This window comes from Lemur catta, chromosome 15 (assembly GCF_020740605.2).
Source record: "Lemur catta isolate mLemCat1 chromosome 15, mLemCat1.pri, whole genome shotgun sequence".
Taxonomy (NCBI): domain Eukaryota; kingdom Metazoa; phylum Chordata; class Mammalia; order Primates; family Lemuridae; genus Lemur; species Lemur catta.
Window position 1 is genome coordinate 39,994,225 of NC_059142.1, and position 14,378 is coordinate 40,008,602.

General features: G+C 45.6%; 2 protein-coding genes across 7 annotated transcripts; one reads left to right on the top strand and one right to left on the bottom strand.

Moving 5' to 3' along the window:
* Positions 1-153: 153 nt before the first annotated feature.
* On the bottom strand, positions 154-4,867 carry PTGES3L (prostaglandin E synthase 3 like). Of its 5 annotated transcripts, none has more exons than XM_045526634.1 (8): positions 4,578-4,839; positions 4,321-4,415; positions 3,817-3,930; positions 3,644-3,710; positions 3,439-3,537; positions 1,850-1,939; positions 1,147-1,200; positions 154-620 (listed from the first exon to the last, which is right to left on the bottom strand). In XM_045526634.1, exons 2-8 carry the CDS (start codon positions 4,326-4,328, stop codon positions 585-587), a joined length of 468 nt encoding a protein of 155 aa, XP_045382590.1. In that variant the 5' UTR covers positions 4,329-4,415; positions 4,578-4,839; the 3' UTR covers positions 154-584. The 5 variants fall into 5 exon arrangements, with proteins under 5 accessions (XP_045382590.1, XP_045382592.1, XP_045382591.1 ...); XM_045526636.1 differs by having other exon boundaries at positions 3,817-3,952; positions 4,578-4,833; XM_045526635.1 differs by having other exon boundaries at positions 3,817-3,977; positions 4,578-4,832.
* Positions 4,806-13,759, top strand: RUNDC1 (RUN domain containing 1). 2 transcript variants are annotated; one of them, XM_045526630.1, is made up of 6 exons: positions 4,806-5,362; positions 7,421-7,426; positions 8,274-8,432; positions 10,049-10,247; positions 10,960-11,079; positions 11,500-13,759. In XM_045526630.1, the coding sequence occupies exons 1-6, from the start codon at positions 4,865-4,867 to the stop codon at positions 12,363-12,365; spliced, it is 1,848 nt and encodes a 615-aa protein (XP_045382586.1). In that variant the 5' UTR covers positions 4,806-4,864; the 3' UTR covers positions 12,366-13,759. The 2 variants fall into 2 exon arrangements, with proteins under 2 accessions (XP_045382586.1, XP_045382587.1); XM_045526631.1 differs by lacking the exon at positions 7,421-7,426.
* Positions 13,760-14,378: the final 619 nt, after the last annotated feature.

A 14,378-nucleotide genomic window follows, 5' to 3' on the forward strand; every position in this document is an offset into this window, starting at 1 on the left:
GGTTATAAGCCCATCCACAACGTCTTTCTTCTTCCAACCTCAACAATGAGGGCCAGGATCTCTGACACCCACCCCCACCTCCTTGAGAGGAAGTCTAGAGGAAGAAGAGGCTTGCCACCAGGAGGAAGAAATACAAGAAGGAAAGAGACAGAGAACAGTTCCCAGAGATTTATTATACTCCATGTTTCTGCTTTGGCTTTTGCTCTGCCCCATATATACACTTACTAGAGATTTATTATAATCTATATATTTCTTCTTTAGCTTTTGCCCTGCCACGTACACACACATGCTCAAATAACTGAGCAGCCCAAACACAGAGATTATAAACCAATCAGTAGGAAGTCAGAAGTCCCAACAGTCTACTCCTCCCCCATCGTGCCATCCGATGCAGCACCATAGTCAAGTGCCTGGGAGGAAAACATAAAGCATGAAGGAGGATCCTTAAGAAAGAGCTTCTAGGAAGGATCAGAGATCCCAGAGGACCTTGGTGCACAGCCAAAGAGCTGAGAAAGGTCCCGGCTCTAGCTTTGCAGAGCAACGGAAGGATGGCCACAGCCTTCTCCCCAGCCCTGCTGTCACAGAAATTAGTTACTTGTTGCATCAGCACTGTCAGAATCATCCTAGGGGGGAGAAAAAGACAAAGCACTTGAAGTCACTGCAAAGACTGAACATTTGTGATCACAAATGTTGCTCACTCCCTCCTGCTCTCCAAGTTCCTTTTTGTGATTTTCTAAACCACACGACTTAGGAGGCTAATAAGGAAGGATTTTAACTTTGGATAATAAACAAACCACTGGTACTCAATAAATAGCACTCTGTCATGCATCATTGAGTTTCAGAATTTTAATTAATGCTACTGCTCATTACAGCTATAAAGAAACTCAATATGGCTAGGTCTATCCTAGGATGGTGAAATAGAGGAGGAGCTGGAAAGGAGGAGGGCCTTGCTGGGGTTTTCTAAATCCTGGAGAAGAATATTAGACCTCTTGTGTCAAATTCAAAATTGGTTAACATGCACTGAGAACTACTGTGTGCTAGGGACTGTGATAGGAGCTTTAAATGTAGTGTATCTACTCTTTGACCTAGCAATTCCACTTTTTAAGGGCTAAAACAAAATTGAAGGATTGAGGGGAAGGCTTTACTTACATCCAGGTCGTCCATGGTAGGGGGTGGTCTCTTGGTGCTGACCTTCTTCAAAAGCTAGTGGGAAAAGAAAAAAATCCAAGAGAGAAGCGGGGTGAGGGAAGAGCAATATGCGTATTGATGGGCCACAGAAGAATGGTCCCAGCCAGAGCCCGTCAGGCAACTGCTGTCATCTTTATTATTATTATTATTAATTATTATTATTATTTATAAAGAAAAGATAACCAGGCACAGTGGCTCACACCTATAATCCCAGCACTTTGGGAGGCCAAGGCGGAAGGATTGCTTGAGGCCAGAAGTTCAAGACCAGCCTGGGCAACATAGTGAGACCCTGTTTTTACAAAAGTAAAAAAATTAGCCAGGCATGTTGGCACACCTATAGTCCCAGCTTCTCAGAAGGCTGAGGTGAGAGGATCCCTCGAGCCCAGGAGTTCAAGGTTACAGTGAGCTATGATCAGGTCACTGCACTCTACCCTGGGCAACAGAGTGAGACTCTTTCTCTAAAAAGAGAAAACAAAAAAGATGTTTATTTGGCTTATAGTTCTGGAGGCTGGGAACTATTCCCATCTTTAAAGCCCTGAATATATCACTGGAATTAATTGGAGAAAAGTAAATTGATTTGTTTCTTAAGAGAAAATTTAAATACACACACACACAGAGAACGATCGAAATGGGCAGAAAACGGCAAATGCTGTCTCTCTGTTACCTCTGCATAATGCTCCACATGAGCCAGCTCCACCTCTTCATCCCCTTCCCAGTCTCTCCAGTTATCAAAGTCCACAGACAGCCACACTGGCTGCAAGAGGAAGCACAGAGGGTCACAGGCCAGGAGGACAGCAGCAGGAGTGTGTGGGAGAGTGTGAGCATGTGCATAGGAGCATGCTTGGGGGTCAGCTGGGCACAGAATCCTCCCAGCCACACCCCATTGACCAGCACCCCTCCAGATTGCCATGTCATCATCATCATCCACGAAGATTTACCAGGAACCCACTAAGTGCCACGCACAATGCCAGGCATGGTAGAGTCTGAAAAAATGTAGAAGTTCTGCCCCCCAGGAACAGACTGACTAAGGAGACAACACATATGAAAAAATAACTGTATCATCATAGGGGTCAACCAAGGAAGATAGAGAAGCTGCATTCCCTGGAGTCAGAGACAACGTTTTGAGGCCCATGTTCCCATGTTCCCACATTTATACAGGGAAGAAGTTATTCACACATTCATTCAACAGATATTTATTGAACACATACTATGGCCAGACCCTGAACTTGGCATTGGGATTATAAAAATGTTCAACACACTGTCCCAGCCATAAGGAAGCAAGGGGGGAGGGAGATGTAAATAAATCATTATAACACAGTTTGAAAAGCATGGTGGTAGAGTTATATAGGGGATATATCCCAAAAGGAGTTACGGGAACACAGGTTCTTGGAGTAGCAGAGCCTTGAATGATGTATAGGGATTACACCGGTGAAGGTAGTGGTGATAGTGACTTTCCAGGAAGAAGGCACAGCCTGAGCAAAGGTACAGAGGTGAGAAATAGTCTGGTTTGTGCAAAAGAGCTACAATCTGCTGTGGCTGGAATGTAAAGTTTGACGCGGAGAACATGGGATGGGCTCGTGTGTCATGCTACGGTGCTTAGACTTCAACCTAATGTGTAGCAAGTAAAAAGCTCAGATGCCCAAAAGACTCAGGGAGGTACCAAATAGGAGTAAAGTAAGGTGGAGTGCATGCTCCATTTAAAGTTTCAACTCTAGGCATTTGAGAATTTATACCAGTGTAGCTGGATTCTCCCATTTTTCAAGAGAAGCTGATCATCTGGACTTTTAGGTGAAATATCCACATTTTAAAACATCAACAACAAATAAAAAATATTAAATGTCAGTTATCAATCGAAATAATTTTTAACACTGTGAAGATTCCTAAAATAAATTTGAGAGCAAGATCCAGCAGGAAGCCAGTTTTCAACCTTTACAGGAGAAGAAGCCATTGGAGATTCTTAAGTAGGAGAGTGACAGGGTCAAGTGTGTGTTTTAGACAGACCAGGCTGGGGCAAGAGGAGGATAGATTGAGGGATAGGGCTGAAAAGATGCAACAAACCTCTCACCCAGTGATGGATAAGGCCTGAACTAGGAAGAAATTAAGTAGTAGATTCAAGAATATTTAGGAGGTCAAGTAGGCAGGACCTGGTGAGTTATTGAATGTTGGCTGGAAAGAAGGCAAGGGTGATCCCAGCTCTAACTTGGGTACCTGGGTACATGGATAGAAGGAGCAGGCCACATCCCACACACTCACCTTGATATCCTCCTTGGTGAGCCGGGGCCAGGCCACCTTCTCCTTCCATTTCCTCACAAAGCAAGTAATGGAGCGGCTAGAGCGCTTATCCTGGGAGTCCTGCCAGGTAGAAAGTCTCATTCTTAGGGTCTGAGATTTAAAATGAATCTCCAGTTTCCCTGAGCTGCCTTTCCATCCAGACCTCACTGTTCCACCCCACCCTTACCTTGGAGTTCACCTTGGCATAGAACTCAATCTCATTGTACAACTCTACTCCGTCTGCATTCTTACAGCTGAGGAGACAAAGATGATGAGGAGATGCAAGAGCCTAAGTATGGAGCCCTTAGGAGAAAGGCAAGGTTCGTGGGAAGCCAGGTCCTCCAGAATGGAGGCCTTTACCTGAACACAATGCGGTGGTCCTCAATGAGCACATGGACATCAGTGCTGTCCTCAACGCAAAACTTCATGAACACATACTTGGGCCTGTCATACCACAGGGTCTGGGCGTGCTGCCTGAAGAGGAGTTGAGGTGGGGCTTCATAGGAGTGGGAGAGGGAAGACTGGGCATTTGGGAAAGGTGGAGGGAGAGGACAATACAAGGAAGTTTGATGCCACAGTCTTGTCAAAGTGGAGCTAAATGAGACAGAAGGGGTGGAAGGGAATGCCTGGAATGGGTGGGTGTGGTGATGGTGAACCTGGAGAGAATCGAAAGTGCAAGACTAGGGAAGTAGGGGGTTAAGGAGAACATTCAGGTCACATTTCCCCTCACCCCACGGTCACAGAGACCTGGCATCTGGGGCTCCCATGGGGCCTCGCGGAACCAGGAGCACCCAGGAAAAGACTTGGGGCAGGGACTCTCCAGGGAAAAGGGCCAGCGGGAGCACCGCGGCCATAAACACTCACCGTGCCATGGCGGCGCCCACTGCTGGGTGGCGTTTGGAATCCCAGCCAGGGCAGCTATCTTTAGATCCTGGGGACGTCCCCAGCAGCTGCCTCTCCTTATATGGTTGCGAGAAGGGTTGAGAGGAAAGGAGAACGTACGTGGCCCGACAGCCAAAGGATCTGCACTCCGGCGATAACCTGGGAGAGTTTAATCCCTGCAGACTTTCACCTCTCCCAGTCTCCAGAAATGTATAGACAGATTAGGAACGACTACTCACCCGCTGGGACCAGGGCAAGTGCTACCCTAGACACAGGATACGACACAGGAAAGGACTTGTCCTTGGCCCCATTCACTTGTTTCACCAACGCTTAGTACTCAGTGCCTGATTCACAATAGGCGCTCAATGAAAAATTATTGGCCAGAATTAAACCCCCAGGGAAGACCCACCCCGACGACGTCGGAACTGCAAGCCCCGCCCACAGTTCCCCCAGGGTGTCTCGGCCTGTGCGCCGTTGTCATGGCAGCAAGGGGGCGCGGCTGACGTGAGGCCGCGCTTCCGGGAAGATGGCGGCTGTCGAAGCGGCTGCGGAGCCGGTAACGGTGGTGGCGGCCGTTGAGCCAAAGGTGAAGGACGAAGAGGAGGAGGAAGAGGAGTCGCTGCCACCTTGCGAGGCGGTGCGCTGGGCCCCGGTGGGGGCGGTGGCGGAGGCCGGGCCTGGGGCGGCTGCGTTTGTTGAAGAGGCGGCGGCCGAGGAGCCCAGCGCTGTCCCGGGCTCCCCGCCTGACTCGCCGGGCCGGACGCTGCGGCGGCTGCGGGCCGAGCGGCGGCGGCTGGACTCGGCGCTGCTCGCGCTGTCCTCGCACTTCGCGCAGGTGCAGTTTCGCCTGCGCCAAGTGGTCCGCGGGGCGCCGGCGGAGCAGCAGCGCCTCCTGCGCGAGCTCGAAGACTTCGCCTTCCGCGGCTGCCCTCACGTCCTGGGTTATGAGGGGCCTGGGAACGCCGCTAGCGACGAGGGCGACAGGCTGCCAGGGGACCAGCCAAGGTTGCGGGGCCAGGACCAGGTGAGCGGCTGGGGCGGGGCCGCGAGGGATATGGAAATAGGGGGATCGAGTGGGTGGCGATGCAGACCCGGAGGGTGGTAGAAGGGGTGAGAAGCCCACCCGACTGGATGAGTGCGTGAGTCAGAGACGAGGAGACCGCAGACAGGTGTGCGGGGCCTGCTGAAGGGTGAGAGGACAGAGAGGGCTGGGCACCTGAGGGTGAGCGGTGTGCACTGAAGATGTGGAAAGAGAGATGCCAGTGTGTGGTGACGTGAGGGGCGGCGGAGCTGTGAGCGATTGAGAGGGCCACAGAGCAATCGAAGCAACGCTGCTCCTGCTCCCCTTGCCCTCGCCTTATAAAGTACCTAAGTCCTGACCACTTTTGTTGATTAGAGTACCCCGATCCTGGGGTTTGGGAAAATTGGCAAGTGAAAGTAAAGTGAGTTAGAAACATGGAAACTTGGCTTAACTACCTGTCCCTGCTTTTCTGGAATCTAGGCGAAGTCTTGAATCTTTAGACTCTCTTTTCTGGGTAAGAAGTTTGGTGAACAGCGGAGTCTGTTAGTAATTGAAAGAAACACATTCCGGATTGTATGAATTTCCTAATGTTTGAATTTTTAAACTCCTTCTCCACCCTGCTTAATAACTAGATATTCTGAATGAGGTCCTCTGATAACAGTGACAAGATCGATTCAGTTTGCCTACACTGAGAAATAGTGAATATACCACACCAAGGAAACCTTTCCTTACAGGCTTTGAATCTCTGGAAGTACACAGATGTAGATAGCTTGTTGGAGGTGTTGAGACACTTTGCCTTTTCACCTTTTTGTTCTTCAAGTTATAACCCACAGGTGGCTTTCTTCCCACTTAAACTGGTTTTAGCCAAGAAGATTTATCAGTAGTAGGTATTGATTTATTTATTTTAATCTGAACTGTTCCTGGTGCAATCCTGTATTTACCGTTCCTCCCTTCTCCACATCCCCACAGCTCCTTGCACAGGGAGCAGCCACCTCAAACTGCCAGACTTTAGGACTAGAAAGGATAGAATTACTGGGGTAAGGCTCTGTTCAGGAGTGAAGGGCACCAAAGGTTCTGTGTGATGTGGAACTCTTTTTTTGTTGTTCATTTTCACTTTCAGAAACAGTGCTCACTTTTAAAAAGTAGTGCCCAACCCACCTAATAAAAACCTGTAATTTTGTTTGCATACATTGACATGTGAACAGGTAGTGCCAAAGTGGGGGACCTTTTTGTATGGAATGATTTACTTCTTATCAGTTCCAAATTTTTTAAAGCCAGTATTTTCTCATATCTCACTTCATACTGGAAATTATTCCTATTATTCCCTGCCTTGCGCCAGAGCTCATTGTTCTTTCCTGTTAAACTTGTTTGCCCACACTCCAGCAAATAGCATATTGTAGCTACCATGACAGGTGACAGAGTTCAGCAGACATACTCATGAAAATAGAATCAGAATTTATGTCTGGTTTCTTTCTTCCTTGGCTTCATAAAGTTGAGATACAGTAAAAACAAAAACAAAGACTTTCCACTTTGAAATAACAAAAACAAAGTTCTTTCTGCTTGGGCTGGTTAGACAACTTCTTCCAATCAGAGTTCATTATTTGGAATTTGTCCTTCTGTACTTAGTTCAGTAACATACAGCAAATGTGTATTGAGAGCTTACCCTGTGCCAGACACTATGCTAAGCTTTGGGGTTTAAAGTCAAGACCCTTGCCCTTAAGGAGTTCATAGACTAGAGGAGACAGAATTCCTAAACAAATATAATATGAGCTACAGTAGAAGTGTATAAAAAATCCAGAGGAGAAAATGATTAGTTCTGCCTGGAGAAATCAGGAAAACCTTCTCAAAGGAGAGCTAGGCCTTCACCAAGTGGGGAGCGGGGACAGGGTTCTAAGAAAAAGCAACAACACTCTGAAAGGATCGGAGAGGGAGTATCCTGAGAAAAGGCTTGCTCTCACATTGAGCAAAACTAAAACAAGAGGACTGCTTTTTAAATACTTGAACAAAAAGTTAATTTGTTGTTTTTTTTTTTTCATTCCCTTTTATACCTTACTTCTGGAGGGGTTGGTAAGTACCATTTTAAGGTTAAATTTAATACCCTACAAAATTCTAGTTTAAAATGCAGCCTTACAGCTTCAAATGATTTGCTTCAAATGGTTTTGCTTTTTGTTTCTGATACTCAAGAAAGGCAAGGAAGGACTAGTGTTTGAGACTATGTTGGCAAGACCTTACCACCGCAAAGGATTTTTAATAACTTAAATGCAGAAACTACCTGATGACTAACAGTGAGAAAAGGAGTCACTGGTCAGGGAAACTTACCAGATACATTTTAAAAAAATGTATCTTCCCACCCCCATTACTTGGTTTTAGATTTTTGTCACTGCCTCAGGCATTTGCATTTAATTCTTTTGATTTTGTGTAAGTAGTGGGTAATTCATCACAGGGGCTTTGAACTTTAAGAAAACTGTTTGTATAGTTGTAAAGCCTTTCTCTACACCCTTACCCCAGATTCTCTTGCAAAATTTGGCAGCACAAAGTATTCAGGAGTGGTGCTATGGTAATTGGCTGCAGTGGATGGCATGTTTAATTCCTGGGAGGCTGTCTTGGCTAACATAGGTTGTTTCTACCCTCATTAGACCTTTGGGGAAAAAAAGCAGTCCTAACAAAAGGCTTTACTGTATTCATATCCTGTTTCCAATGAGAGACTCTTACTTTCTTAAAGGAAACCTTCATTTAATAAGTTGCTTTGGGTAAAAAAATTATTCTAACTTTTGAACCTATCTTATGAATTGTGTATTTCGTTTGGATTATTTGGAACCATATTTTATTGGTCATTACTGACTTGAGAGCATTTTTAATGTACCCTGAGCTTTCCTTTTCCTGTGAAATAGATCCAAGTATTTTCTCATCTTAGAGTGAGCAGGAAAAACAAGAACGTCTGGAAACCCAAAGGGAGAAGCAGAAGGAACTGATACTGCAGCTCAAGACCCAGCTAGATGACCTGGAAACGTTTGCCTATCAAGAGGGTAGTTATGACTCCCTGCCACAGTCTGTGGTCTTGGAAAGACAGCGGGTGAGCAGACCTCAGGGACGCCTCCATTACTGCCCCAGGTTAACTCATCCCTTCCAGCATTCCCAGGACATCCTTTCCCAACTCACTTCTCCCTTGGCCTTACTAAGAATCCGTTAGCTGGTGCAAATCAAAGGGAAATTCTACTATTATATAGAACCATTCTTTATTCAAACATGGAAAACACTGGTAAAAAAAGTTTTGTAATACAATGATTGAGCTCTTTCTTTTTGGTGGGATGGGGTCTGGCTCTGTTTCCTGGGCAGGAGTGCAGTGGCGTCATCATAGCTCACTGCAGCCTCAAACTCCTGGGCTTCAGTGATCCTCCTGTCTCAGCCTCCTAAGTAACCAGGACTACAGGTGTGCACCACCACACCTGGCTAATTTTTCTGTTTTTTATAGAGACAGGTTCTTGCTATATTGCTCAGGATATTCTCAAACTCACCCTTCAGCCTCTCAAAGTGCTAAGATTACAGGCGTGAGCCACTGTGTCCAGCCTTGGTGGTTATTATTAATAATAGAAGTAGGCCGGGTGCGGTGGCTCACGCCTATAATCCTAGCACTCTGGGAGGCCGAGACAGGTGGATCGTTTGAGCTCAGGAGTTCGAGACCAGCCTGAGCAAGAGCGAGACCCCATCTCTACTAAAAATAGAAAGAAATGATCTGGACAGCTAAAAATATATAGAAAAAATTAGCCGGGCATGGTGGCGCATGCCTGTAGTTCCAGCTACGCGGGAGGCTGAGGCAGTAGGATCGCTTGAGCCCAGGAGTTTGAGGTTGCTGTGAGCTAGGCTGACGCCATGGCACTCGAGCCTGGGCAACAGTGAGACTCTGTCTCAAAAAAAAAAAAAATAATGGAAGTAATGATATAATATTTTTCATTTGGTCATTAAAAAAGTTCTGCTTGGGCCCATCATACAATATGAACTAGCTTTTTCCTGCCACCAGTTGGTAAATATTCCAGGAATCCAGACTGACTTTAATACTATATTTATTTAAAACAGACCTGGGTAGACAGGTAAATCTGCTGGTAGAGGTATAGCTACAGCCTCCTCTACATGTTTGTTTATCCCTGTGATGTGGCTGTTTTTCTGTCTGGGCTAGAGTTATGTTGTTTGGATTTCAAATTGTTCCTAATAACATCACTAGCATATTTTGGCTGTATTATGCCTTGATGTTTTATAGCAATTCTTCTTTAGTTGCCTGGAGTAAGGCAAGAAGGAAAAAGAGGATTAGAAATTAAGAAAAATCAGTATGTATTCTCTTTGAAGCCTTTAGAGAAACTAAATATGAGGCTTTGGGGTTCATTGGCCACTTTGGATTATTCACACTGTTGTTTTCCTGAGTGAAGACTGACTGACTTGGTAGAAAATTTCCAGTGAATGAGAGAAGCCAGTTCTATCAGAGAGGAGAACCAAGGGTTCTTGTTACTGTAATTGTATGGAGTCTGTATTCTTGCCTTGATCAGCAGTTGAATTGTTTTCTTTTACAAATTTGGAGGTCTGTGTGTTTTTTATTTCCATTTCAGGGTAGAAGACATATTAGCTAAGTTTCTCCTTCTCCCTAGCCCTTTTCCTGAAAATTCCAAAGGGTATGCTCATTACTTGTGGTTTTGGTAGGTGATCATAGACGAGTTAATAAAGAAACTGGACATGAATCTGAATGAGGACATCAGTTCCCTGTCCACTGAAGAGCTTCGTCAGCGTGTGGATGCAGCAGTGGCGCAGATTGTTAACCCAGCCCGAGTCAAAGAACAGTTGGTTGAGCAGCTGAAAACTCAGATCCGAGACCTTGAGATGTTCATCAACTTCATCCAAGGTCAGAGAAGGGCATGGGAAAAGAAGAGTGGACAGATGTCATAATAATTATATTTATTCTAAGTACTAATACATAAAAGTGCCAGTTCTCTTGACATACTATTTAAGAGTTTTGGTCACTCACTAAAGGAGCCAGCATGGCAGAGTGGAAAGATATGGGTTTCAGAACCAAATAGTTAAAATCCCAGCTCTGCCACTTATTGGTTTTGTGTCCTTGGGCAGGTTACTAACCTCTTTAGTCTCATTCTCCTCATCCATAAAATGATGACTCATGCTTCATTCACTTAGCAAATATTTGTTGAGCCAACTACTATATGCCAGTAACCATTTTACACTATTAAAAAGGAATTTGTGAGATTCTTGTATATGGTAGACACCATTAAATATTATTTCCCCTTTAAAAAAATCTACCATAAAGGGCCTAAATAAGTGGGAGCTAAACTATGGCTACAAGGGACACACAGAGGAGTATAACAGACATTGGAGACTCACAGGCAGGGAGGTTGGGAGGTGGTGAAGGATGAAAATTATCTATAGGGTACAGTGTACACTATTCAGGTGATGGGTACACTAAAAGCCCAGACTTCACCACTATACAATATATACATGTAATGGAATTCAACTTGTACCCCCAAATCTATTAAAAGAACAAAAAAGAAAGAAAAAAAGCGGGGGCTAAATAAGTGTCTCCTCTTTGTAATTTCTGATTCCAGATGAAGTAGGAAGCCCCTTGCAGACAGGTGATGGACACTGTGAGTGCAAGGTCGGTGGGAAGACAGGAAATGCCTCCACCAGAACAGGCAGCAGCAGACTGCCTCCGGGAAACAGCAAAAGTAAGTGCATCTTTCAGAGTAGGCAAATCTATAGAGACAGAAAATAGATTAGTGGTTGCCTAGGGCTTGGGAGGGGTGGGAAGAAGTGGGGAGCAGGGAATGCTAATGGTACGGGGTTTCTTTTTGGAATGATGAAATCTTCTAAAATTGATTGCAGTGATGATTGTGCAACTCTGAATATACTAAAAACCACTGAATTGTACAGTTTAAATTGGTGACTTGTATATGAATTATATCTCAATATAGCTATTATTAACCAAAAAAAAAAAGGAAGTCAGCTACATCCTAGGTGGCTCTTGCCTTCATGTGGGACCCATAATGTGGCTCAGAAGCAAGACTTGACCTCAGCCTGTGACTTGTTGAACATCGCTCTGTGCCATCATGGCCTCTCACTGATGAGCCATTGTCTTTTCTAAACAGCGAAGGCAGAAGATGCAAAGAGAGTCCGGGAGTCGGGGCTGCACCTGATGCGGCGAGCGCTAGCAGTGCTCCAGATCTTTGCTGTTAGCCAGCTGGGTTGTGCCACAGGCCAGATCCCTCCAACCCTGTGGCAGAGGGGCCAGGCTGATAGAGACTACTCTCCCTTACTGAAGAGGCTGGAGGTGTCAGTGGACAGAGTGAAGCAGCTAGCCTTGAGGCACCAGCCTCACGACCATGTCATCACGTCTGCCAACCTCCAGGAGCTCTCCCTGGGAGGCAAGGATGAGCTGACCCTGGCGGTTCGGAAAGAGCTGACGGTGGCTGTAAGGGACCTGCTGGCCCATGGACTATATGCCTCCTCCCCAGGCATGAATCTCGTCATGGCCCCCATTGCTTGTTTGCTGCCAGCCTTCTCCTCGGCCCCTGAGGCCATGCACCCCTGGGAGCTCTTTGTAAAATACTACCATGCTAAGAACGGCCGTGCTTATGTGGAATCTCCAGCCAGGAAGCTCTCCCAGTCCTTTGCCCTGCCTGTTATGGGAGGCACTGTTGTGACCCCTAAACAGAGCCTACTGACAGCCATCCACATGGTGCTGACAGAACATGACCCTTTTAAGCGCAGTGCAGACTCAGAGTTGAAGGCCTTGGTGTGCATGGCACTGAATGAGCAGCGTCTGGTGTCCTGGGTAAACCTCATCTGCAAGTCAGGGTCACTCATCGAGCCTCACTACCAGCCCTGGAGCTACATGGCGCACACGGGCTTTGAGAGTGCCCTCAACCTGCTTAGTCGCCTCAGCAGCCTCAAGTTCAGCCTCCCTGTAGACCTGGCTGTGCGCCAGCTCAAGAACATCAAAGATGCCTTTTGATGAGAATGCCCTGACCCCAGACCAGCGCCTTGCTCAGTAGGGATGGATGTGTTAGTCTTCTAGGATAGGAGCAAGGAGTTGGAGGAGGGGTAAAGACATTTTTCCTAGCCCCTGCTTAGGTGGTCAGTGAAATGAGTGCTAAGTCTGTTTTCCCCACCAACTTAGCATCTTGGAAAGGTGTGCCAGAAACCCTCTTGTTAAGAGGGTTCTGCCCTAGTGTGTAACCACAGTGTACGTGTGGGCACGTGTACCCAGCCTGTGTTAAAGGAATCAATAGTGGCACACAGTTAATGACCCAGTTCATTGTGCCTCATTTGATTTTTAGAAAACTTGGGTTGCTCTAACCATTCTTTTTATGGCAGTGAGTGACAATATAAGTGAGTTGCTGGTACTGGAAGACATTCAACTTGAGGCTCCTATTAGTCAAGTCGAGAGCCATCTTCTTTCATTTGAAGCAGGTTTGAGAGTACCAAGGCTGGAATTTAAATTCCTTTTATAAATACACATTCCCCTTTCTTCCTGACCCTCAGGTCAGGAGAGACTGTATATTCTGTGGCTGCCTCTAAAACTAGGAATGGGAATATCTGAGACCAACATTTCTAGGGGACTTAATTACAAGTTGATTTTAACATAAGCCCTTTTTCTTGTCTTAAGAACTGAAATCTCCCCGACAAGGTAGGCCTCTTGTCACAGCACAGACAATGGTCTTTTCTGTCTATGCGGAATGAGAACCAATGTCTAATACTATGTCCTCTGGCAAGTAAACTTTCCTTCACAAGCCTCCCAGCAAGACACAGTCTTTTTAGAAGTGAATATATTCAAGATAAACTTCTCAAGAAAATCCTTACCACCCAAGTCAAGCATATGCAGGAATATATATCAGTAGCCAGCAGCTATTCCTCCCTGGATTGTGACTTGCCAGGCACCACTGTCCTGGAGTCTGGGTGATGGAGGAGGTCTTGTCTTGCAGTAGGTACTGCAGCAGGGATAGGAACTTGGCAGGTTCCTGTTTACAGACCAGACGGCCAAGTATTTGATTGTGAAACTGATTTTAGAGTGGTCCTGTTTGGTCTTCAGTATTTTAGCCTTTTAGTTCACATTGGTCACTCAGCTTATGGTGAGTACTGCTCCAGAACTGACCAAAGATGGGCAAAATGTATCACTCCAAACACTACTGATTCAGCATTGTTTTCATGCATTAACTTGCCAGCTGCTTTTTGTTTCTGCACTATTATGTAGTGCATTTTAACTTCATTTTTTTCAATGTGTTACTTATTTAAGATACATTATTGATATTTCATTAGAATTAGTCCACCTTCCTTGTGAAACAAGTGTAAAATGTTGTAAAAAATGATACCTATGTGGTTGCTAATAAAATCATGGTATTTTGTGTAGCTTTGAAGACCTTAGAAACCCTCAGCTTTGGTTTAAGCTTTGGTTTATATGTCTGTCTTGGTCTTACCAGCCCATCTTATCCAGATCAGTATTTCTTTTAGAGCTGTTTGCTTCTTCTGTCCTGGATCAACTCAGCTATGGTGGTAGCAGTGGGGGTTTTTTGCCTGAACAAATTCACTAAAAAGTGCCTTTGGCATGATCATCCCCTCTTGTCCAGGCCTACAGTCCCAACCCCACAACACATGTCACCACACATGCTGCTTTTGGCATTGGCACTTTGAAGTCCATTTGTCTGCATATCATTTAGGGTGGGTGATAACTGGTATAGCCATATGGCATAGCCTTGGCTTCACCCCAGTATTGTCTTTTTCTAGTACAAAAACTAACTTGCATTAAGGCTTTGTACTAGCATCATGGGAAGCATTTTTGTTTGTGTCATCCTAATTTAATTCTTACTACTTTTAAGGCAGGACAGTAATATCCCCACTCGACAGCCAAGGAAGCTGAACTGCAGATAGGTTAACTATTTTGTCCAGGTTTACATGATGATAGAAGAGCTGGGATTTGAACTCAGGTTGCCTGAATCCAAGGCCTATGGTCTTTGTACTCTATCATGTT